Source organism: Anas platyrhynchos, chromosome Z, assembly GCF_047663525.1.
Source record: "Anas platyrhynchos isolate ZD024472 breed Pekin duck chromosome Z, IASCAAS_PekinDuck_T2T, whole genome shotgun sequence".
In the NCBI taxonomy this organism is placed as follows: domain Eukaryota; kingdom Metazoa; phylum Chordata; class Aves; order Anseriformes; family Anatidae; genus Anas; species Anas platyrhynchos.
This window is the reverse complement of record NC_092621.1, coordinates 29,265,130-29,290,063: the sequence shown is the minus strand read 5'-3', so window position 1 is coordinate 29,290,063 and position 24,934 is coordinate 29,265,130. Positions and strand designations below refer to the sequence as shown.

Below are 24,934 nucleotides of genomic sequence, written 5' to 3'. Positions count from 1 at the left end.
ACCCTGTCCTGCGTCTCACTTCTTCACCTTCGTATTCGCCTTGTTCCTCTTCTGAGTTAAGTCTGGCTTCAGCTTCCATTTGCTGGCTTTGGCTTCAACTTTCGTTCGTTGGCTTTTGGTCTGTTTTCTAAGTAAAAAGCCTTGTTGCAAGATTTTCTCATAGTTTGTTTCCACTTTTGGCAATCAAATATTTATTCTGGTATTTTTATATCAAAAATGAAGATGGAGTATTCTTGGAAACAAGATTTATTCCAGTGTAGCATTCCAATTATTGATAAAAGTCATTGCATGACACACAATGATTTTGTGATACTGAGATATTCAAAATGGGTGTGTCAGAATCCATGAGAAAATTTTCCATTATTTCCTTTTATTTGAAAATGCACTAGCTGTATGCAAGATGACATTCCACTAATATTCTTTTAACAGTCATTACCAGTGGTGTGAAGGTATCATCTTTCTGGAGAACTGGATCTTTCTGATTCTAAATACCTTTTTTTGTTCTAAAACAACCAATCTCCCTCTCTGCTTTGACATACATGCTTTCAGGTTTGGTTTTAACAATAATCAGAACTCAGCTTTCCATTTGGCTTTTCACTTCTGATTTTCTTATTTGAGTAACTCCTAAAAATGTGTATGACTTTTTCATGTTTTTCAGAGTTAAGTAGAATGTGCATTCTCTGAAGTTCTCACCTAAACCTGATTTTTTTTTTTTCTGAAAAGTATTTGTATCATATATTAGAGATATTACCAGAGAGAAAACAAGTTTAGAATCTATTTGAAGCTGTAGATAATAGTTATTACACATAGAAAGAACTGGATGACCATAGGGAGAGAGAGTGGAATTGGTCTCATTGTTTGAGAACCACCATCATGGAAGAGAAACATGGAAAACAATTTTTCAGTTGTAAATTCAGGAAGGAGAAAGTCATCTGACCTAAACATTTTGGATTTTTATCAACCTATGGCTGTTACACATACTTTTCCAGTTTAATCACAAAATGTCAGGCTTTAAACTTCATCTGATTGTCTTCAATCTATATGTCTTCACCTCCTCAGAACAGATTTGTGCTAATTAGCTGAATCGTGAAAAAGTACTGCTTCTTATGTTGTTGGTTCTTAGGAAAGCAGGTGGTTTTTTTTGCTTGTTTGTTTGTTTGTGGATGTTTTCTTTTTTTTCTTTTTTTTTTTTTTTTTGTAAGTGGATTTGGGATAGTTATTTGCTATGTCTATTTTATACACATTTGAAATTATAATGCATATTATGTTTATCTAGTAATAAGTTAATGAACACTAATGCATGTTACTAATGCAGTTACTCTTCTAACAAGAAGAGTAACTTCCAAATCAGTCATTCACATAATGACTGAACATTGCAGGTTTATGGATGCATGTACTGGGATCAGACTCAGTATTTGTTAACACCAGGGAAATACCCTTAATCGATAATAACTGTGTCGGAATATAAGGCAACATTTTAGATGGCAAACAAAGTAAACTGAGGGTTAAGTCCAAAATGATAGTTTTCATGGCTACCATGCTTTAATTTAGTTCACCCTCAATATTTATGTTACTGTAAAAACTGATTATTATGCAATATTTAGCATAGTTTAGTAGGATTTGCAGTGATAATGATACTGTACATTTAAGTTATCAGTCAGAACATTTTAATAAAAAATATTTTGGTCTTTTTAAGAGAAAAATAGAAGAAATGTATGACTGATCAAAATAAATGAATATACACTCAAATAAATGAATGTAATTTTTTGTGTCTTAGCATTTTAGATGCGAATAATGTTAGTTTTGCATGGAATCTCTCAGTGCATATTGCTAGAAATGCAAGGATATCAGTCTTCTATGTATGCAGTACATAATGTAAATGTTAAAATTATTTTCATATTCTTTCTGCAAAATATCGTAATTAAAAAAAAACCTACATTACCTATGTAATTGATGTTCGTATGTGCTTATGTGCTGTTTTGAATAGAAATGAAATTACAAATAAATTAGTGTCTGGAAAATCTGTCTTCAGATTAAACTTATTTTATGCTAAAAACGTTGAAGAGGTGAGTGTATAGCTTACTTAGGAAGAAGGTTTCTGTTATTAAAGAGAGAGAGATCTTTAGAAAATTTAACAAACTTAACTTTACAAAAATTTAGACTAGAAATAATGAACAAAATAATTGGTAGTAAGGACAATTTCTGTTGAGAAGGTTGTGATGATTACTCAGTTTAAATACAAATCTGGTATCTTTCTGTGCTTGAGTTAAGTAACATGGGTTAGTGTTGGCCAACAATGGTGAGTTTACATTATGCAGAAAAAGTGGACTAGATGATCCTAACAAAGTGAAAATCTTGTTTTAAAATCTGAGGATTGGTAAACATAGATTTATTGTCCTCAATGGTACTAATGGTGAAAGCTACTTTAAAAAGAAACCCAAGCCACAACATTCCCCCAAATGACAACAGAGAAAGTTCTTCTATATTTGGCTAATTGCATAGCACCACAAACCATTGAAGAAATACGGCAGTGAGGAATCAATGTGATCTGTAATGCCTCTTTTCTTTATAAGTGTAATTTTTACTACTTTTTAACATACTGGTTCTGTAAACCAGTGGGACACGTTGCAACAATAAAATGAGAGTAATGCAGTGGAACAAGCAGTACAAAGGAATGAGAAAGAGGACATGTAACTTTAGTGTTGTAGTATTGCTGCAGACTAAGCATTGTTGAACAAATAACCTGTGTTTCAGAATTAGGATTTGTATGTGTATGCATTCTTTGTTGTTTGATGGTAGAAGGGAAATTCTACAGCTGTAGTGAGTTGATCTTACCACGATGATGTGTTAAACTTGTATTTATCATAGTGCATGCTTTTAAAATTTGAACATTTCTATGTGATTGAGTACTTTAACCTCCTAGTATTCTCCACTGAAACAGGAATAAATCAGAATATTAAATTATTTCCTTGCCAGAGTATATTTTCTTACACAATAATAACATATTCTCAAGGCACTTCTATAAAAGTTTAATATATTTAATATTAAGTAGTTATAGGAAAGAAACAATAAATGATTTCTTATAATTAGTACAATAAAAATATCGGTCAGTCATTCTCTTAAGAAGACGAGAGAAGCTAATTTTATATGTACAGTAAATTGGAATATCAAAGTATTTTTCAGTTTCTGGTATATGGAGAATTAATTAATCTTATACTGATATGACTAAAATCTTTGGATAGTGCTGTGATTTTTGAAGTAGGATAGGAAGGGCTCGTGAAAAAAGTACAGGGAGAATGACAAATGGTTTTAAAAATATAGGTGACATTTTCGTTGCTTTTGTTTTGGCCATTTAATGTAGCTATTTAATTATATGCCTTTTATTGCACATCCTATTGTCTCTGTCATTTTCGATGTTGGTTTTGCTCGGTTAAATTACAGTTAGGTTCCAATTTTATTCTTTAATGCTGTTGTTATGGAACATCAAAAGATCCGCTGATATTCAAAGAGAAAAGAAGAGGAATGGATGTGAGAGTGTTTATACATTTGCATTTGGAGAATAACTACTGTATATTTAATTAGCGGTGTGATGTTCTTTTCCCTTTAAAAGACAAAATTATTGTGAACAAAGCTTTTTTTCCAAAGGCTAGATCCTGTAGTCCGTGTGACTCCTGAGTTTCCATTTGTTTTGACAGCTGGGAATATTCAGAATGTGCTGCTGCAGTAGTCAGTTACAGCAATAGCCTGTCCCATTGAAGCTAATGACAGAAAACCAGTTGAATTACTTGGGGTTGATGAGATGTGCTTGTTATTGCAAAAAGTAGAAGTTTTGTTTCAAATTCAGTTGTGTTTTTTTTCAAGCTGTACACTGTTCTTTCTGATTTGGAAGGAAAAACATATGGACACCTTTCTTAAAATTCTGCTTAGGTTTTGTTTGGTTTTGTTTTGTTTTATTAGTCATACCTTTGTTCAGTCAGTCATTGTTGCTTTATTGTTGTTGTTTTGTTTTGCTTTTTTTTTTTTTTTAATATGTTTCAAATAATTTCCTGAGCAGGAAGGAAAGTAAAATGGGTTTAGTCTGTGATCCTGTTATATAAATGCAAACAACATGCCTTTCTGACCTCATTGGGGAAGTTTGTGTTCAAGGGGACCCTGGAATGAGGCCTTTTAGAACGTATGTCCTAGCCAGGAAAAAAAGGAGGCATTTCTGTTGGTCTGTAAGCAACCTGTCAAAACTTCTCTGATCAGGCTTTTTTACTATCTTGTCTTGAGTCCTTTTTTTAATGACATCTATTATCAGATTGAAATGGCGATTGAGACACTGCAAAAGTCTGATGGTCTGTCCACTCACAGAAGCTCTCTTCTCAACAGCCATGTAAGTTGTCTCTTCTTCACATACACTCTCTCTTGCTTGTTCTGCATGCTTAGCCTGCCTCTAAATGTTTTATTTTATTACTACTTTGCAGTCTTAATCTTCCCATTTTATTTGCTTGTAACCTTATACTACATCTCCCATGGCTTTATTTTGTCAGGTTAAATGTCTTTGTGGTATATAGCACTGTATTATCTGTTTCGAAGGCTCTAAACCTGCATTAACACAAATTAACAAATTTGTTTTGCAGATTATAGTGTAAAAGTCAAGGTAATGTTCAAATGATCCTTCATTAGCTAGCTTTTCAAGAAAGTTGCCTACCAAGAACAATCTGTGTGCTCTGTATTAATTTGGGGGCATGTGAAGGGTGAAGAGGCAAACAACACAACTAAATATCTTTTGATTATTTTTAGATTTTTCTTCACTTATTCTAACTAGACAATTTACCATGAAATGATTTAGGAATTCTAAAGATCCGTATCATGACATGGAAAAAAAATGAAAGCAGTGTGTTAGACTGAAGTACACTTAACTGTCTTTCTCTTTATTCATACTTTGAAAATCTTAACAGTTAAGAATTTTCCACATAGGAAGCTAGAAGATATATGTGTAAAAAAACAAATATAGTGATAAAACCATTAAATGTAACTTTGACATGAAAGGAAAAAGGACCGAAGTTAGTTTAAAACTTTGTGTATAAAAATAATATTACTTTGTTAGTTCCTAGTCTTTCTTCAAATGCTTTTTTTCTGTCAGTATTTTTATTTTTGTATTTGATATTTTTTCCATGTTGATTGGTTCATATTCATCTTGCCTCTTTTCTTACTTCTCAGCCTAACTTATGTAGGTTATTCAAATTTTTTTATTGCTTTACTGTAGAAATTTAAATTTGGTCTGTGGTCTTAATTTAAAAATGTGGTTATAGAGCCTGTCACTCAAAAATCAAATTAAAAATGTACATGTAAGTAGGATTTAGTTCAGGATATTTTTTTTTTTAATGGGTCTGGCAATTTTGTAATGAAAGCTAGAATTGTTTTGTTGCTTTGTGCTTAAGTTTTTGTGTGTTTTTGTTCTTGTTTAATTGGTTGGCTGGTTGGGTTTTTTAGTTTGTTTAGAAAATGACAAAAGTTAATGAGGAAAATCATACTACACAATTATGAAACAGAAGGACTTTTAGATTTCAATCTTCTAGATTTTAGTTCTTTTGTAAACATCTTTGATTTTATAAAAGAATTGCTTTGGAGATAGGACAACCAAAAATATTAAAATTATTTAAATATCATTGTTAAGAGACCATTACATTTTTTGCCAAAATCTCAGAAGGTTGTGTTAGCACTTGAATTTATCCACTAGCTGATAAGTTTATGTTTAATCCCATTACAAAGTCCAGAATTTGTTACAAAACTGAGACTAAATATAAAATAAGGTCCTGTAAACCCTCTACTGTATTCCACTAGTTCCCAGTTCTCTGGACTATTTACTACTTAACATCACTATTAATTTTATGTGCATCCAACTGTTACAGAAGTGTCGTCATGCTATTCCTTTCTTGACTCTTAATTTTTTTTCAAAATTATTCTGATGGGAATGTTATCTTTGATTCTGTGGAGTGGAAAAAAACAACAACCCCTGTGTGTATTTTTTTGGCAATCAAATTTTCCTTAGCCTCAGTCATTTTAAAATAAGTTAATACAATCTAGATGAGATTTATTGGCCACTTTACCTATTTTAAAGCAATGCTTATTGACTTTAAACGCAAGTAAAGGCAATATGGAGGGAATTTAAGTACAGGTTTGATCTTTGTGTCTTTAAGCTTTTATTAATTTTGTCTTCTACTGGTGGTTGGCATTTATTAAAAGAATTGGCTTTAATAGGTTTTAAAATAGAATTCTAAATTGTACATTTAATTAGTAGTAACTTTCACTTTGCAGGTGATGTATTAATTTGTGGGAAATACAAAGTCTTTGGGTTTTCACGTTGTGATATCTGTATTAGGTTTTTCTGGGATTTTTTGACTGAATTAACGTGTGCTTACTGTAGGGAATTTGTCATTTCCTCTTCTTTTCTCTCCTGATTTATTTCTGCATGAGTCTGACTTATTAAATTAATTGGTAGTTTAATGTTTTGTGAATGTTACAGCTCAATCAGAGTCAGAATCAATTTAACAGGTCTGACTCTGTAAATATTTCATACTTTTACCAATGTTACCCATACAGTATGGTAAACACGATGAATTAAAAAACTAGAATTCAAACCTGAAAAGCTCAGTTTTAGAATTATGTTTCTTCTTGTGAGGAAAAAAAAAAAATAAACCTTAAAAGCTACTTAGCAGCAAATTTGTAATATTTGTAAACAATTCTCTTTTTAAAATCATATATTAACTGCACTTTTCCTTCCAGGTTATAATCTAATAAATGATTCCAAACCTTTGCTACTGAAGTAACTCCTGGAGCAAAAATTCTTACATTGTACATATCTTTGTGTGGGAGCTGGGGGGTAGGAGTAGGAGGTGTTTGTTTTTGTTCTTGTTTTTGTGTTGGTGGTGGTGGTTTTGGCAGCCAAGATACAGTTGAATAACATATGTTGGAAAATGATATTGTTAATGAAGTGCACTTAAAGTGAATCCTAATAGGTTATAAGCCATCTGGAAGAAAATGTCTTTAATACTACATACAGAACTCAATTGGAAAGAAATATGCATATTTTTTGTCCAACAATTTTTCCCTTTGGGGAAAACCAAAGTAAAATAAAATAAGAGTACTTCACATTTCTTATCTGTTCTGATTTAATTATAGATTTAATAATATATGACATGTTATATAATATATATTTATAATTAATATATATTTAAATTAATATAAATGTACTCATAGATTTAAAACAAAGATAAAATGCAAAGTTAAAAGATAATTACAGTTGTTTCTAAGCTCACATAGGCTTATGTCAGGTCATTAGTGAAATTAGCAGCTCAATACACATTGAGCAAGAGTTTATTTTAACAATTACATTTTTTCTTCAGTTTTAATATTTTGGTTTAAATAGTTAGGAAAAAAAAGGGAAATAAAATCCAAACAGAAAACAAAATTTTCAAATCATTCAAGGTAAATCTAAAAAAGGATTCCAGAGAACTGAAACCATAGCAAGTGCTGGAGAAAGAAAGGGAAAATATTAATATGCCAGAAAAATGAAACAGTGAAACTTAAGAATGTCTTCAACCTCTTTCTACCTATTTCTAATTTCCTTTCTTGTTGTCCTTTATCGTTAAATCAAGAAGTATTTAATTGTCATTTTTTACTTTTTTTTTTTTTAAATCTATTTTGCACATTATTGGCAGCTAGAGGTGTTTTATGTTTGCTGTCTGCAAAGTCCAGTGATGTTAAAGTCTTTTCTTTCATGTTGCCAAAATTACCCACCATTGTTATAAGAAAATATTCATGTTTTTCCAAGAACCTCACCTCACTCTGTTCCTCCTGGAAGTGAAAGTTAAGCAGACTACAACCGAGGAGTATTGTACCTCTTACTACTTTCAATGTTATTATCTAAATTGCTCTTTGGTTTATATGCAATAGCATTTTTCTTTTTGAATCCAAGAGCAAAAAAAAATATAAATCCTATTCAGTTATGTATTCTAAAGTCTTTTTATTAGCAGGGAAAGAAAAACACATTTTCTAATGCATCAGCTAACTATTGTTAATCCAATGAGTTTATTTGTGCAATTTATGTGAATTACATTCTTGATGATTGTATTTCTGTGAAGTATTAACAGTTTGTCTCCAAACCGTAGTTGCTGTGTGGTACTGAACCAAAAGTATTTTACAAAATAGACATTTACTTGAGATCACAAGTGCAATGAGTTCCACTATTTCTTGGTAATTCTGGAGATCCTAAAGGATTGTGATGTAGCTAGCAGTTCTGGGATCCCTGTATAGAAATGAAGTTATTATTCAATAGACTTGAGGAGTGACTTCAAAACTGTCATAAGTTAATGTTGTATGATTAAGATAATAATAAAGTAATAATAATAAAGTTTTAGTGAATTAATAATGAATTTACCTTTTTGTTTCCCACCTGTTTTATATGTCATATAGCTTCAGTGGCTTTTGGACAATTACGAAACTGCAGAAGGAGTGAGCCTCCCAAGAAGTACCCTTTACAACCATTACTTACGACATTGTCAGGAGCACAAGTTGGATCCAGTCAATGCTGCCTCCTTTGGAAAACTCATACGGTCAATCTTCATGGGATTACGGACACGAAGACTTGGAACTAGGTTTGTGTTAATGAAATTATGAACTATAATAGAAAATGCAAGCAATAACTGTGAGTAACAAACTTGTCTGCTATTCAAGAAACAAGCTGTTTAAACATTACAGTGGTTTTCAGCATGTCGGGTCTGTCTCTTAATTTCAAACAGTTTTATGATTTTCCAGATGTTATTTTTACTTTTCCTGATTTTGATGGTTAATATACTTACATTTTTATATTTACACTGCATGTTCTTATAAGCATAAATAAAATACAGTCTGTGTTTGGAAATTACTCAGGATTGTGTTTCTTCATGACTTCGAGAAGTTGCATTTATTATTTTTGTTGTTGTTTGTGTTAGTTTTGTGGGTTTTAATTTATTTTTTTTAATTATGATTATTTCTCTTAAGTGTAAAGTTCTGGGTAATATTTGAGAGAGTGAACTAATTGCCCAAAGGTTGTAAAATGACATCTATGAAAAAAAAAAAAAACAGGTATAAAAGGGGAGTCAGGCCTAATTTGTGGATATAATATTCCTGTCAATGTAAACTGTAAAGTAATGTGATATATATGCATAAAACTGTTCTTACAGTGCTTGTTCTCTCATAAAGGGGCAACTCCAAATATCATTATTATGGGATTCGTGTCAAGCCAGACTCTCCTCTTAATCGACTACAAGAGGACATGCAATATATGGCTATGAGACAACAGCCCATGCAGCAGAAACAGAGGTAAAGTGTGAAATGAAGATGAATACTTATTAATAGTTCTACTTCATAAAGCCTTATGTTCTCTTACATGGAAAATTCGAATGAGAATTCTGTTCACTTCCTGTCTTTGAATCATAGAATCATAAAATGGTTTGGGTTGGAACAGATTTTAAAGATCATCTAATTCCAACCCCCCTGCCATTGGCAGAGACACATTCCACTAGACCAGGTGGAAGCCCCATTGAACCTGGTCATAAATACTTCCTCCACAGCTTCTATGGGCAATAGAAAAACAGAAGTTCGCTGTTATGCAACTGCAGATACACAGTTGGCGTCACTCAAGTCACACATCAGTCAACATAAAAAAATATTGACCTGGAAATCATAATAAACCTGCAAAAATTAATAATAAAAAGTGAGATGTGATACAACCAGACTCTTTTAAACTATCTTGAGTTCTTTTACCACAATCTAATGAAAAGCATTAAAACCTTGAATTTTAAATGTTATTGTTTTTAATATGATACAATTTTATATATAAGCTGCTTATTAACTGAGGTCATGGTTAAGTTCAGTTTGACATTTATTTCTTTTCCCTGCAAAGGACAAAGATGACCATAACAGTTTGCCTGTAAGTGTATTTTCTCTTAGCATCTATTTTTACTGGGGATCTTCTGAAATCTCTGAAGTATTTGAAAGCAGTGGCACTTTTCTGGGAAGACTGAAGGAGATTTTTATTTTAATTTTTTTCACAAATGTCAAAATGACAGCAGAGGTCTATGCTTTTGGTGAAAGAATGTGCAGATATGCATATAGAAAAACCTGTATTGAACAGACATTTTTAGGGGGGGAAATGGAAGTCAGTACACTTCTTTGAAATTACTTTTTCGTTGAATGATGTCACTAGCCTCCCGTATTACACTAAAGTGAAATATCTAAGATGCCTGATTTCATGTAACATGATTTCAGTGCAACAGCAGCAAATCAAGGAAGGCATCTTTAGAGCTATTACACTGGAGAAAAAAAAAAAAGAAAAAAAAAAAGAAACATTTGAGTGAATGTCTAGGTATAGTACATGAAGCATATTTTGTCTTCAGATATCACTCTGATCTGGAATGATTTTGCTATCACTTCCTGAAGTAGTAAAAGCACTAAATAACATAATCGTGGTAACGTATATGGTCTTAACCGTCTTGTGCAGAGCATAATACGGATGTATGAGATTTCTTCCAATACAATTATGCAGGAGGTTCTTGTTAGAAAACTAACTGCAGGATCCTATGGTGATAGTTATTTACAAAAGCTCTAAGAAAAGCATGTTTTATCCATTTAAGCGCATTCACTTACAGGTTTTTATTCATTCATGCTCAAAATCAAATGCATGCCCCAAGATATATGCCACAGTTACCTAACCAGAATTGTTTGTGTGGGACATGGAAGATAAAGGATGCCAGTTAACAAATCATCACCACCTCTTTTATGTTCTTAATTCACAATGACAGAGTGATTTTGAAATTGTATTTTATGACTCTTGGGAGTGGACACAATTTTTCCTTACTATTTGCCTTAATGTTTTGCGTACTACCATATATCTTGCATAGTTCTCTTGTTTTCCTTAGCTAGGGATGTTTGGCAGCATTTTCTTAACTCTTTTAAAACTCTTTTAACTTTTCTTAACTTTTTAGGTCAGTTTGGCCTATGAATGAAGTCATACATTGTGTAGCGTTTTGTGCTTATCTTTCCTTCAACCCATGATTCATGTGTGCACATGTGCACATGCATGCTCCCTTTCATATTCAGTTCATACCACACTTAAACTTTGTTGCGATAATAGGTAAAGATGTTTATTAAGGATGGAAAGTACAAGGCAGTGAGTAAGACAGTACATTTTGGAAAGTACAAGGCAGTACTTTTTCTGTTTAGTCATACCAATTCTTCCACCTCAATCACCTCTTAATTGGATAAACACTTTTAGTCCTTTCTTGCAAAAAATGCAGACTGAATATATGCTACCAATCATTTTCCTTCGTTCCTGCTCTTAAGTTGAGGGTCATGCACCTTTTCCATTTGTGTAACTTGGCTATTCCAAAGTACTCCTGTATGGTCATGTTCAGTTTGTCCTGGGCTTGAATTCGTGGTCTGAGATTTATCAGACATAAATTTTAAGATGCAAGGTAATGCACTTGGTTGCTTAGTCTTGGTTGTGATCAGTGTTAGCTGTGGGAGTACTCTTTCTCTGTTCCAGTAAGAGGAAAAAAACAGTAACTACCAATCACAGATGTTAACAGTCATATCTTCCAGCTGAGACAGTGGTTTGGAGACAACAACCATAGATCAAGAGACTTAAAGCACCTATGAATTGGGGTGAAGAATTGCAGTTAACGACTAGTCTTGGCTGGAAGATAATAGCTAACACCCTGCCTTTCAGCTGAACCTGCTGTATGGCTCAGACTTGCAAGGGAAGGTCTGGCTTGCCTCTGTTATCCTGCTCACAGACATTTTTCAGGGTAGGAAAAAACAGGATATTTAAATGGTTATATTATCCATCAGTTCTGGGTCAAATGCAGGCTAACAAATGGTAAATGGACACCAAGAAACCAGAAAGATTATTAAGAAGAGATGAAGTAATATCCAACCCAAATATTTTGCCGGGTATACTTGTACAATTTTATGTCTGACACTAAACACTTGCAACTTTAAAGTATAGTCTTATGATATCTTTTCCATAAGCTGTCCTTTCCAGACAGTTGTATCAGAGACTCACTCCCTAAAGTCAAGTTCCATTTTTTTATTTTTTTATTTTTTATTTTTTTCTCTCTTAGCTCATAATGAGCAGAAACTTGTAGCTTAGGAGGAGGTGAGTTATCTTTATGCTTTACTCTCAGCAAATAGTTATAGACACACTTACCTGTTCCTTACGGCATTCTTCATGTTTCCATTTTTATTTTCATGAGTAAACCTCCAGCTTTCCGGGTTAACTTCAGATATATATCTCAGTACTTCTATACACAAGTTGTAGTTCCTTTTATTTATGGGAGCTCCACAGTCAGCTAAGATATTTTTTAATATATACAATAAATATATTGTTTTATACTGCATATTGTAACATTAAGCTAACACATTTATTAGTGTTCTAATCAGAACACATCAATCACTGCTTTCTATAGATGCTGTTTACCCTACATATTTATTTTATGTAGAAAATAATCTGTATTTTGGTACTGTTCTCTTGCCTGTTTTCTTGTGTTCCCCAAATATACTGTTTAGTCAAACATTACTTTTAAACCAAGCTATCTTGAGTCCAAAGCAACAATTATTTATTAATCTTTTAAAAGAGGGCTTGGATTTATGAACAGCAGAGAAACTACATGTTATAGCATTTTTGTATTTGAAGATACAGATCAATGCATCACTGCCCCAAAATACCAGTATCTGTAAACTCATCTACAATTTTCTTGAGACAGTATTCTAAAATGATTAATAATAGAACTTAGTGATAAACTACTAAACAAATTCCAAATGGAATACTTCAGAAAACACCCACAGCCTTTCTCTTGATCAAGGACATACCTTTTGTATATAGTATGATTGGGTGCTGAGCTGATTGTGGCTTAAGGAATTAGAAAGGTCTGCTTCACCTTCTAGATTGTTTATCTCAGCAACCAAGAAGGACTTTTTTTAAAAAGTGCACACGTTGAATTTGCATTTTTTTTAAATTCTGTGCAGTTCTACCTTATTTGATTTCAGACAACCATGCTTTAATTAAAATACTGCCTGCATGTTTTTGAGGGTTTATAATGTTTCACAACAGTGTACTTGGAAGTGTTATTTCCTTTATACTAGAAAGCAACTGGTATAAACTTGATCTCAATACCAAAAACTTCTAACATTCCTCAGTTATTTCTTTGTTACCTGCAACTTTTTATGCAATAAATGTTTAAAGTATTTGGCTTTTTTTGATTTTTCTATAGTTAACTCTAGTAAGTGTTGCCTTTTGTATTAAAAACCGTTTGAAATATCTTGTTTTCTGCTAGTTTTAAAAGTTTATTTTTTCCCCCTGCTGGCATTAATGGGAACATTTTATTTGTACACAATACTAAAATGCTTTACCATACGTTACACACTGTTATCCATAAGGTCACCACTTTGTTACATACTTGGGTGACACTGAAATCCTAGTGATAAATCACAATAATAGATTTAAAATGAGAAATGCAAGCATATTCTTAGAGCTTAGTTCTCTTTGTTTCTACAACGCCTACATATATTGAGCAAGCTAGAAGGATAGAAATTTTTGTTATTAACAAAAAAAGAGAAAGAATATTATAAATTGCATAACAGCATGAGTTGAATTTTTCAGAAATATATTAGATTCTAATACTTAGAGGAAAATCCAAATACTGGCAATAAGGCAACAGTGCAAGCAAACAACAAATCTGCTGAAAACTTAACTGAAAAAGCTGCTGGTTTGTGTCCGTCTTGTGACTTAATCGGTCCGTTTTGGCTCCTATTTATTTATTTACTTTATTAATTTATTTTTGTTTTTGTTTGCTTCTTGACCTACAGATTTTTCTTGTCCTGTATGTGCACTTCACATCAAGCAGATATTTTCTTATTCTTCCCCTTTCTGCCTTATTAATGAATATTAATTGTTTGCTGTACAATAATTTTAGGCAGTATTTATTGATCTGTTCTGCAGTGGGAGAAGAATTTTCTGTTAATAACCTTTCTTCAGAGTTAGACGGTGGAAGTCAATGGAGATGTATTCTAAATTAGGTGCGTAGTGAGACCAGTATATCATTCTGCATCACTTTTGAATTTCATGTTCTGATGTCAGATGTTCAGATTTTTGAGGGATTTCCATAGCTTTTCACAAATTGAGAAAATCTCTGATATTAACTAAAAACTTTGCTAAATTTTGCTATGTTTATGTTAACCTATATAAAATTAAAATTGTGTCCTTTCCGGGTCAAATATCTTAAAAAGTTTTAATATTCATGTAAAATCAGGTATTATTTTCAACTCCGGGTCTCCTGGCACATTGTAGTTTAAAAGAAAAGAAAAGGATGAAAGATTAAATAAATTATAGGTTAGTAGGGGGCTAGAATAGGAAAACAAAGCTGAAAGTCTAGATTTTTTTTTTTTTCATAATAATTTTACTAGCTAAGAAATTCTAACCATTTTTTTCAATGCATCAAAAAAAGATAGAATTTAACTAATGGTTTGTGGAGAGCCTTTTCTCATCTAAACTGACGAAGTTCCATCTGTACATAAACAATAGCAGATCTAAAAATCTTAACTACTGTTTGTGTATGTTTCATCTGATACTCCTGCAAAGAATGTTTTCTTTTTTTTTCATTCCTTGGTTTAAGTGATTTTCTAATGAAAATGGTTAATTCCTGTTACAAGTCCCCTGTCATAGTGCCAGAATTAGGATTTTTGCCTGGCATATTTTCAGTAAAGCACAGCAGATTAAGAAGGTGGATAATCCTGATTCTTAGCGCCAAAGGATTAAGTTGGCTTTTTTACTTTTAATTAAAGGTGTTTTTTTGTTTTGTTTCGTTTTGTTTTCCTAACTGAAAAACTCTTAAAGGAGTGTCATTTTTAGTTCAAAACATTTTGAATCATGTTTCAAAAGCTGAAGGGTCTGTAAAATGATAAATTTTAAAGAAAGTATTGGAACTGTCTTAGAGGTTTTGAAATACAAATATTTATAGAAGTTGGTCTGCCTGGTATTTGCAATTATAATACATAATGAGAGAGAAGTTAAGAATTCTTCCTAGATGAATTGAATGGCCTGGATTACAGGGAGATTTACCATCTGAGTTTAGTGCTACCATGATACCATAAGTGAAATTTTAGTCTTTTTAAAGTCAATTAAAGCTTCCTTTCTGTCTTCAGTAGGCTCAGGATTTTACACTGGATGATTACAGAATGTGAAACTTAATATAAATGTCCTAGCGATAGGATAGGTATGGGTGTCTCTCTCTCTCTCTCTTTTTTTTTTTTTCCTAAGCATTTGACATTCCTGAAGTTATAAAACTTCTTATTAATCAGGCCAAGAGTCTTTCTCTTTGAAAAGGGTACTTTCTCTGTATTTTCTTATTGTATAGTTAAATTCCTTTCAAGAATGCCTAGAATACTGAATGGATGCTTTTCATGGGAACTTGCTTTTAAAGTACAGTCTTAGTAGTTACGCAGTGCATTGCTATTGTATGTTTACCAGGAACAAAATTAAAGTTCCCAAATGATTAAACTGCTTCTCAAAGTAGTGCATCTAGTATGGAATTTATTTTCACTATTCTGAAGTTAGCATGGAGTTGAACAGTCTGCACAGCAATTCAAGCTTGAGTGGTAGTTAAAACACATCCTGTTCAGCTTTGGAGTTTCACTTATTTCCTTCTCTGCTGGCTACAATTCAGTTTTGAAGTGCAAAGTATTCAACATGGTACCATTAAGAACTGGGACAGAGTAAATTCTTATTTTTTAATGCAAGTCACAGGCAGGATCTTCTGCCTACCAGAATGATGTCTTACAACACTTGACCATCCAATCTAACATTCCCATTTTAATACTTGTGATTTTTAACCTTTATAAAAGATTCTGATATGTGACTAATGGAGGAGTTAGTTTTCCAAGTAGCTTTCTCAGGCCTTCTGTGTTTATAAGATATGTTTGTTGCATTTCAAGATCTTTCAGTTTTGTCCTCAGATAGTAGTGCTGTTTTTCTTAAGGTAACAAGAACTTTGTTTTATAATACTTAATTCCTTGGAAGATGTGCCATTTGGAAAGGGAAATATTTCATTTCTTTTGGTGTAAATGAGCTGGTCTTATAGGTATGCTGTTCCTAAGCTGAATTGAAGAATAAATTGGTATTAGTGCTGTAATATCACTTGCATGAATTCTGTTGGTAATGTTCTAGGTTCCCTTAGTAATTGTTTCTTCTGTTATTTACAAAGTAAATAAACTTTGATACATTCTTTTATTACTTTTCCTCAAAATTTTATTTTGAGATGGAGAAATCAGAATGAACATAGACTGTATGAGCTCATTTATGAAGACATGAACAAAAGGGTTAATTTCAAACTTGATACTTTTGTAGGTATAAGCCTATGCAGAAAGTGGATGGAGTTGCAGATGGCTTCACAGGAAGTGGTCAACAGACAGGCACGTCTGTTGAACAAACTGTAATTGCCCAAAGTCAACATCATCAACAGTTTTTAGGTATGAAAGCATGTTTTATTCTGCTGTATAAATTAGATGACCTCCACTGCAGATATCAAGTCACAGGAATTATTTCTAACGTTATAATGTCCTCTTTACAATTTTTACTGACAACAGCAGAAAAAGGTACTTAAATTACATAACATGTTTTCTGTTGTGAGCTTTATGTAACATTTAATGTGCATCATGTAAGTATGAAATGAAAAATATGCACGTTCGGTGTTTGTGTGGTGTATTTAACATTGTATAAATCACAATACAGTTGCTGTGCAGTTCTATGTAGACATGTGTACTGAAATTCCTGTGATAACAATTGTTCCTTGCATGGTCGTTAAAGTGCATTTTGATGATTAATAACGTGTGTATGTGTGTGGGGGGGTATATTACAGTTGTAGTTTAACCACCCTCTTTTGAAAGTGTACTTCAGTGTTTCAAGTGGAAAGAGAAACAGTTGCAACTAGAACCTCAGGGTTCATGTTTAAAACTCTGCAAATTGTGCATTCATTGATCCAGTTAAGCATTTAAATTTCTCAGTAATGAAAACAAATAGTAACTTAGAAATTTGTTTATGTAAAAAGACTCTTTGTCTATGTTACTGCAGATTGTTGTGCACTTAAGCGGTTAGGATTTTCAAGCACTGAATGAGTTGGCCTAGTATTGTTATTATGGAAATCATTAAGTACACAAGGATGCTGTTAAAATACTTTGAATTGCCCTTTCCAGATGTGTTTTAGTGCAGCAGTTTTCCCTTAGATCAGCTTCTCTCTTGGAAACATTTGTGACAAATACAGAAATCAAACATTTCAAACAAAAGATACATTACTGAGTCTACTAAGACACTTCATGCCTGACTACGTAGAAATTACAAGTCGTACAAGATAAAAGCTATTCAACAATTAATCTTTTATACATTGACATAAATATTTTTCTTCATCCTGTAACATCCTGAGCATGTTTGGTTTAACTTTTTCTATTTAGGTGTAGTATGTACTTTACCTGGCTTTTATATCTTTAAGAATCGTTCTTTTCTTTTTTTTTTTTTTAAATGCTGTCTGAATTTCTTTACAATATTAACATAAAACAGGTATGAAAGAATTTTCACTTTGATTATTATGGCCTTTTGGCATTTATTTCTTTGTATCATCTTTAATTTTTTCCTGATCATACTGTAATAGGCACTGTTCACAATAGTATTCTCTCATTATGTTGTCATGGAAACAGATGCATCTCGAGTACTTCCAGAGTTTGGAGAAGTTGAAATATCTTCTCTACCAGATGGTACTACCTTTGAGGACATCAAATCACTGCAGAGTCTTTATCGAGAGCACTGTGAGGTATCTCCTATATATATATTTTTGAATGGGGCTTTGGTCAAGTGGGACATGTCCCTGCCCATGGCAGGGTTGTTGGAACTAGATGATCTTTAAGGACCCTTCCAACCCTAACCACTATATGATTCTGTATGATTCTATGATTATTTGGAAGGTCTTCACAGGGAATAATATATAAATAAAATTTTCTGGAGAATGAAAAGTAGTTATATTTGATTTCAAAATTTTAGAGAAACTAAACTTCACACTGTACATGTAGATCTTTGCCTTAGTAGGAAAATGTAAAAAAAAAAAAAAAAGTTTTCTTTTTACATTTAAAAACAATACTTTTTTCACATTAAAGAAACATTGAGAAGTTTAAAACACATTTCATATTGGATAAAAATATGTATTTTAAAATTATTTCAAATGTGTTTTCAAACCTATCTGAATTATTACAATGAATAAAATAGCAGGTTTCCTTTATGTTTGCATGAACAGTCTTTTGGGCTTGAATTCCTGTGATGCGTTTATGTAGGCTGCATTCATTTCTGGAGGCTTCCTTGCATGTGCACTTGGTCTTACTGTCAGTGCACACCAGCTTATACTACTGGATAATACATGGATATCAAAGATATTAAAACATTTATTACTTCAGAAATAAAAAGTTTGCACATGCTCCACTACGTTTTGAAGGAAAAAAAGCCATACCTTTAGTTGAAGCTGGGGTTAGTGAGAAGTTGGGTAGAAGACAAACAGTATTTGCATTTTATTTTCTCAGGCAATACTGGATGTGGTAGTAAATCTTCAGTTCAGCCTGATAGAAAAATTGTGGCAAACTTTCTGGCGCTATTCTCCCTCTACTCCACCTGATGGCACTACCATTAATGAACCAAGGTCAGAAGATATTTTGTCTTTGTTTACTGCTTAATGGAAGTGTAAAATAATAATAATAATACAAAACGTTATTGGCTTTACCTTCAGAGTAGTAATCTTCTTTCATATACTGTTTTTTCAAATTAAATGTACGTTTTCTTTCACTTTCATTAAAGCTGTTTTTATGGCAGATTGCAGATCTGAAATACTTTTGTTTTCCATTTTTAATTCTGATTAGCCAACTACAGTAAAGGTGTGTTTTCACAGTGTCTTTTCCAGTTCTTTTAAGACAAAACGATCATTCATACCTCTGCATAATTTATGGGCTAGAGCAGTTCTATGAAAGCATTTTTCTAATCCAGTTTCATGTGACACAAGTCACATGAAAGTTCTGTTCACTGTAGTTGAGCCATCTGTAACTTTATTAAATAATAATTTTAACAGAAGTTGCTGTTTTTTATCTTCTGCAAATGCATTTTCATTTATTCATTTGCTGCATTTGTTCACTCCAGCAATTTGAGTGAAATAGAAAGTCGACTTCCAAAAGCAAAGCTGATTACTCTGTGCAAAAATGAGTCTATTCTGAAATGGATGTGTAACTGTGATCATGTGATGTACCAGGCTTTGGTGGAGATTCTCATTCCTGACGTCCTTAGACCTATTCCTAGTAAGTTGAAAACAAAATATTTCATAAGGATTTTTGTGCGTGTATATATGTAGTGGTGGTTGTCCTGTGGCTTGCGGGGAAGTTTTAGAAATGATTTTCTGGGTTAGAGAACTACTGCGTATCATTTATCCCTAATTCTATTGGTTAGGAGACTGGATGCATGCCTTTATATTTTAAAAGTAACTAAGGATCTTAGAACAGTTGGAAGATCTAGTTCTCAAGATCAAGCTTCCCATGAAAGGAGCTTAGACACACTGTGACCCTGAGACAATGTGAACTGTCCATCAGTCTTTCCACTAAATTCAGTAGCTTTTAGTTTAAGCATTACAAATTAATGTCTGAAAAAAATGTATGTGAGCTTTGTGATTTCATTTTTGGACATTTAGTCTTTTGCTCCTTATCAGTGGCTGCTGAAATCAACTTTAATGGCTGTTAAGGCAATGAAGAATTAACTCTGAATTTTTCAGTCCAATTTATTATTCTGACCCAGTATTTTTTCTCTCTTATATCCTGCAAGAAAGAGTCAGTAACAGTCTGACCATTTAACCATTATAAGGAGTGCATCTTTCTGTTGAAAGCGAATTTTACTAGAATCCATCATTGCTCCAGCAATGTATTTTTATGGCTATTTTTTGGTAGAAAAAAAGAGAAGTTAACTCATTTATAAAACCTTTATTATTATCTCATGTGTATTGTGTTAAATATTAAAACAAAATCATGTTAGTAATACAGTATAATCCTTTTAAGTCCTAAGTGTTATATCCTTTCCATGAAACAACCAAGTCACTTTACAAAATTGGATTAATATGTTTTTAAAAACTAGGACCTCAAGTAGCTTTGCAGATAATAAAGTTATTTTTTTCATGCTGTAAACACCCAGTGATAAGCAGTTCATAAGAAGATGTCCACATACTGCATGAGAAGTTTTATAGACTATGCATGTCGGTAAAACTAAATAAGATTTCAGTAAATTAAGTATGATACAAAAGAATTTGAATCATCAGTAACTCACATGGTAAAAAGAGCATTTCTAAAAGACAAGCATTCATTTCTTAGTCTACCAGGACGTATTCAGCCATATAAACAGAATCCAGTGAATCTGTACTTGGACAGTTTCTTCTCACATGTAACTAAAATCATTTGAAAGAAAATGTAGTTTTCTATTTATTTTACTTGTTTTTTTTTGTTGTTGTTGTTGTTTTTTGTGTGTTTTTTTTTTAAGCTGCATTCATTCTCTATTAGCCTTTAGAAAGATGTAGTTTTTATTTTTGTCTCCTTTTCAGCTGTTTGAGTAAATGCAGTGATGTCAACAAGCAAGTGGTAGGTAATAGAAAATCAGTTTTTTAGTACTCAGGAGATAGGGTTTTCTTTTTTTCCAGGTGCAGTTCCTTACGTTAAAATGTTTGAAAAAACAAAAGTTATCTTTTGAGTACTGCTGATCATTCAAGAGCTTCAATATCTCTCAAAATCTCTGTCACCCACTCAGCAGTTCTGTGGATGCTGTAGTGAAGGAAAAAAATACACACAGATTTCACACCTGTTTGAAAAATCTAACCTTCTGTCACTAAAACACACTTTCATGTTTTGCTTATTGATGATATCCTTAAATTCTGCATGTTGGATTTTGTTCTTTAAAACTGAAGTAAACGGCACCATGATAGTATTCCTGGCTATACTGAGCTTGTTTGAGGAAACTGCAGTATTTGAATAATAGGAATTTTTCCAGTCTTTCTTCTAGAAGAGGTACTTAGATGAAATGGAAAGCTGAATGTTTGTTATGGATATTTTCAGTGGACAAGAAACAAATGCTGTGATTATTGATGTTCTTGTATAAGAATGTCCAAAACAATACTGCTTGGTCATCAGCTTCTTGAAAGATTAGATGTGGAAGTCAGAACTGATTATTAAACCAAAACTAAAATCGTTATTGCATAATCTATATCTGAATGAGGCATTTTGAACCTAGATTGGATTTGTCTTTTGAAAGTAAAAGCAGCAGATCTGCATATTGGGTATATAAGTACTGAGGATGCAAACCATTTCAAAACAGGTACATTTCTTTCTTTTCATTCCGTTTTTATTCTTTAATGTACAGGTGCCTTGACCCAAGCCATTCGCAATTTTGCAAAAAGCCTTGAAGGTTGGCTTTCAAATGCCATGAACAATATTCCACAGAGGATGATACAAACCAAGGTAGACAAAATTATTGCAGCATTATTCTTGCAATGGCAAACCCAGTGGGCAGTATTATCTAAAAGAAATAGCATTTTAACTTTAATGCTAAATTTCACATTCAGCACTGTGTCAAATGGGAGAATAAACAACTTAAGTTTTGTAAAAGAATTAAAGGGAAGGAATTCCTTAAATTCCTTAAAAGGAATTTGATGTTACATTAACATAATTCACATTTCAGGGATCATTAATATGGAATATTAAAATTAAAGTAAAGGATTAAAGAATTGATCTGCAGATAGAGAGTACAATATTTAAAAAGAAAACGATTTTTTCATAGGTTGCCGCTGTAAGTGCCTTTGCCCAGACTCTGCGAAGATACACATCTCTTAATCACCTGGCTCAAGCAGCTCGTGCTGTTCTTCAAAATACTTCTCAAATCAACCAGATGCTCAATGATCTTAACCGTGTTGATTTTGCCAATGTTCAGGTAAATTTTAGCTTTAAATAACGGGCTATGAAAAAACAATGTCTTATTTCCTCCAAGATTTTGAACTTTCATGTTAGTTGTCATTGTTCTATTAAGAAAGTGAAGTGATAATGTTTTGCTCATTCATATATGCACTGATTTATTTCAAATATGCCAGGTCACACTTTAGGAAAGCGAAGCTGAGAGAGCTGGGCCTGTTTAGCTTGGAGAAGAGAAGATGGAGAGGGGATCTTATCAATGTGTACAAATATTTGAAGGCAGGTTGTAAAGAGGATGGGGCTGGACTTTTTTTAGTGGTGCCTAGTGACAGGACAAGAGATAAAAGGCACAAACTGAAACACAGGAAGTTCCAGCTTAATATAAAAGGGCACTTCTTTACCGTAAGGTTGACAGAGCACTGGAACAGGTTGCCCAGGGAGGTTGTGGAGTTTCCTTCTTTGGAGATACTCAAAACCTGCCTGGATGCCATCCTGCACAATGTGCTGTAGGTGATCCTGCTTTGCAGTGGGGTTAGACAAGATGATCCCCAAAGGTCCCTTGCTACCTCAACCATTCTGTGATTCTGTGAAAGTGAAAACTTAAAAGCATTGTCTGTTTACATTTACTGTCTTCAAGTGCTTGTATTCTTCCAAATTCTTTGCAAATGTGTCACACGTACATTCTTAGAATGGGTATCATGAATGATGTCTTAGTAATAGCTTAAATGATACTTCACAATTACATCAAAGATAGTAGTGCAGTGTTTGAATGTCTCTAAAAGTAATTAAATGCACAGCATTGTTTTTAGAAGAGACTGTTTCATTAGTTCAAAGACAATTCCATTAGTATGCTTCATCTAAGTGTCTGTGCTGAAGTGCACAAGATCTCTAGAGCAGCTGATTAGATTAGTACTGGTTTCCAGTTAGCTATAAAGTGTAAGTTTATAATTTCATGGCACCTTCAGAAAAGGTTTCCCAAATATTTCTGCTCCTGTTAGGAAAAGGTTGGTTGGTTGGTTGTTTTCCTTTTGCCCAGCAAAGTGAAATATTCCAGGTTACTAGTAGTTCTATGTTTGAATTTTTTCTTTGTGAATAGATATTATTACGTACTCTGTCTTAATAAAAAACAGTTTACTAGCAACATTTCTATTCTTTTTGGTTTTGACATACACTTTTTAATGAATAATGTTTAACATATGTACTTACACTATGCAACAATATATAAATATAAACTATAAATGATAGTATTAGAATAGCTCAGTTGGAAGAGACCTAAAAAGAGCATTCTGTCAAAATAACAATAGAATATCATAGAATAAGAGAGTTCAGTAGAGTTCAGTAGAAATGTACCTACAAAGATCATCTAGTCCAGCTGCATGACCACTTCAGGGCTAACCAAAAGTTAAAGCGTATTCCCAGGGGCATTGTCCAAATGTGTCTCAAGCACTGACAGGATGGAGCTCTGAGGACTAGGTAGCCCAAGATCCATCATTAATATTCAAAACTGAGGCAAAAGAGGCATTACATTCCTCTGCTTTTTCCTTATCATAACTTGTTTGGTGACCATCTGCATCAAGAGTCAGTCCAATATTCTCCTTAGGTCTCCTTTTGTTGTTGATGAACTTAAAATGCCTTTTGTGTTGTCCGACATCACACTGACTTAACTTCAGCTCAAGTCGAGCTTCAGCTTATCTTGTTTTCTCTCTGCAGATGTGAATTGCAGCTCGTAAATCTCTGTGAAGCCTGACTTTGTTTCCAGAGATCATACCTTTTTCTGCCCTACCTCCAGGAGAGTTCCCTGTTCAGCCAAGCTAGTCTTCCCCACTTGCTTGACTTGTGACACAATGGGGCCTTTAAAAGGTGGTTCTTAAAAAGTAACCAGCTCTTGTGGATCCCTAAATGCATGCCCAAGATCCTATATATGGGTCCCATGTATGCACGCCTGCTGGGTTGTGACCTCAGTGGTATTTCAGAGACGTGGTGGGTCGGTTACTGGTATGTTAGGATGGAAGGATAGAGGCTCTTTAGGAAGGACAGGCAGGGAAGGTGAGAAGAGGGCATTGCCCTCTATGTCAGTGAGCAGTTGGAGTGCATGGAGCTCTACCTGGGGATGCATGAGGAGCTGACAGAGAGCTTATGGGTCAGGATTACAGGGAGGGCAGGGGCAGGGGACATTATAGTGGGAGTGCTTTATAGGCCACATGATCAGGAAGACCAAGCAGATGAGGCCCTCTATAGACAGAATCAAGCATCCTCACATTCACAAACCTTGGTTCTCATTGGGGATTTTAACTGCTCCAACATCTGTTGGAGGGACAGCAAAGCAGTGTGTAGGCAATCGTTCCTGGAATCCATTGATGACAGCTTCCTTCTTCAAATGTTAGAGGAGCCAACAAGGAGAGGTGCAGTGCTGGATCTTATTCTCACCAAGAAGGATGGTCTGGTGGGGAATGTAAAACTCAAGGGCTGCCTTGGCTGCAGTGATCCATGAAATGGTGCAGTTTTAAATTCAGAGGGCAGCAAGGAGGAAGCACGGCAAGCTTGTTATCATAGACTTTGATAGAGCAGACTTTGCCCTCTTTGGTGTTTTGCTTGTTAGAGTACCATGGGACAGAGCCCTGGAGGGAAGAGGAGCCCATGAAAGCTGGTTAATATTCAAGGATCACCTCCTCCAAACTTAGGAGCGATGCATCCCAACAAAGAGGAAGTCAGGCAGAAACACCAGGAGGCCTGGATGGATGAACAAGGAGTTCCAGACCAAACTTTAATAGAAACAGAATGCCTGGAGAGAGTGGACACAAATACAGATAGTCTGAGAGGGATACAGAAATACTGTCCAAGCAGCCAGGTATCAGGTTAGGAAAGCCAAAGCTCTTTTATAAATAATTAG

At 33.5% G+C, this 24,934-nt stretch overlaps 1 protein-coding gene across 8 annotated transcripts in view; it reads left to right on the top strand.

The window, feature by feature from the left end:
• RFX3 (regulatory factor X3) overlaps positions 1-24,934 on the top strand; it is a 126,080-nt gene that overhangs the window by 86,832 nt on the left and 14,314 nt on the right. For 7 of the 8 annotated variants that reach the window (XM_038170243.2, XM_038170242.2, XM_072031664.1 and 4 more), the window contains 9 exons: positions 4,301-4,375; positions 8,461-8,642; positions 9,229-9,348; positions 16,430-16,551; positions 17,773-17,885; positions 18,643-18,758; positions 19,250-19,404; positions 21,500-21,597; positions 21,917-22,066. In XM_038170243.2, coding sequence (XP_038026171.1) covers positions 4,301-4,375; positions 8,461-8,642; positions 9,229-9,348; positions 16,430-16,551; positions 17,773-17,885; positions 18,643-18,758; positions 19,250-19,404; positions 21,500-21,597; positions 21,917-22,066 — 1,131 coding nt within the window. The remainder of the gene's footprint in view (positions 1-4,300; positions 4,376-8,460; positions 8,643-9,228; positions 9,349-16,429; positions 16,552-17,772; positions 17,886-18,642; positions 18,759-19,249; positions 19,405-21,499; positions 21,598-21,916; positions 22,067-24,934) is intronic. The other variant, XM_038170241.2, reaches the window with a different exon arrangement.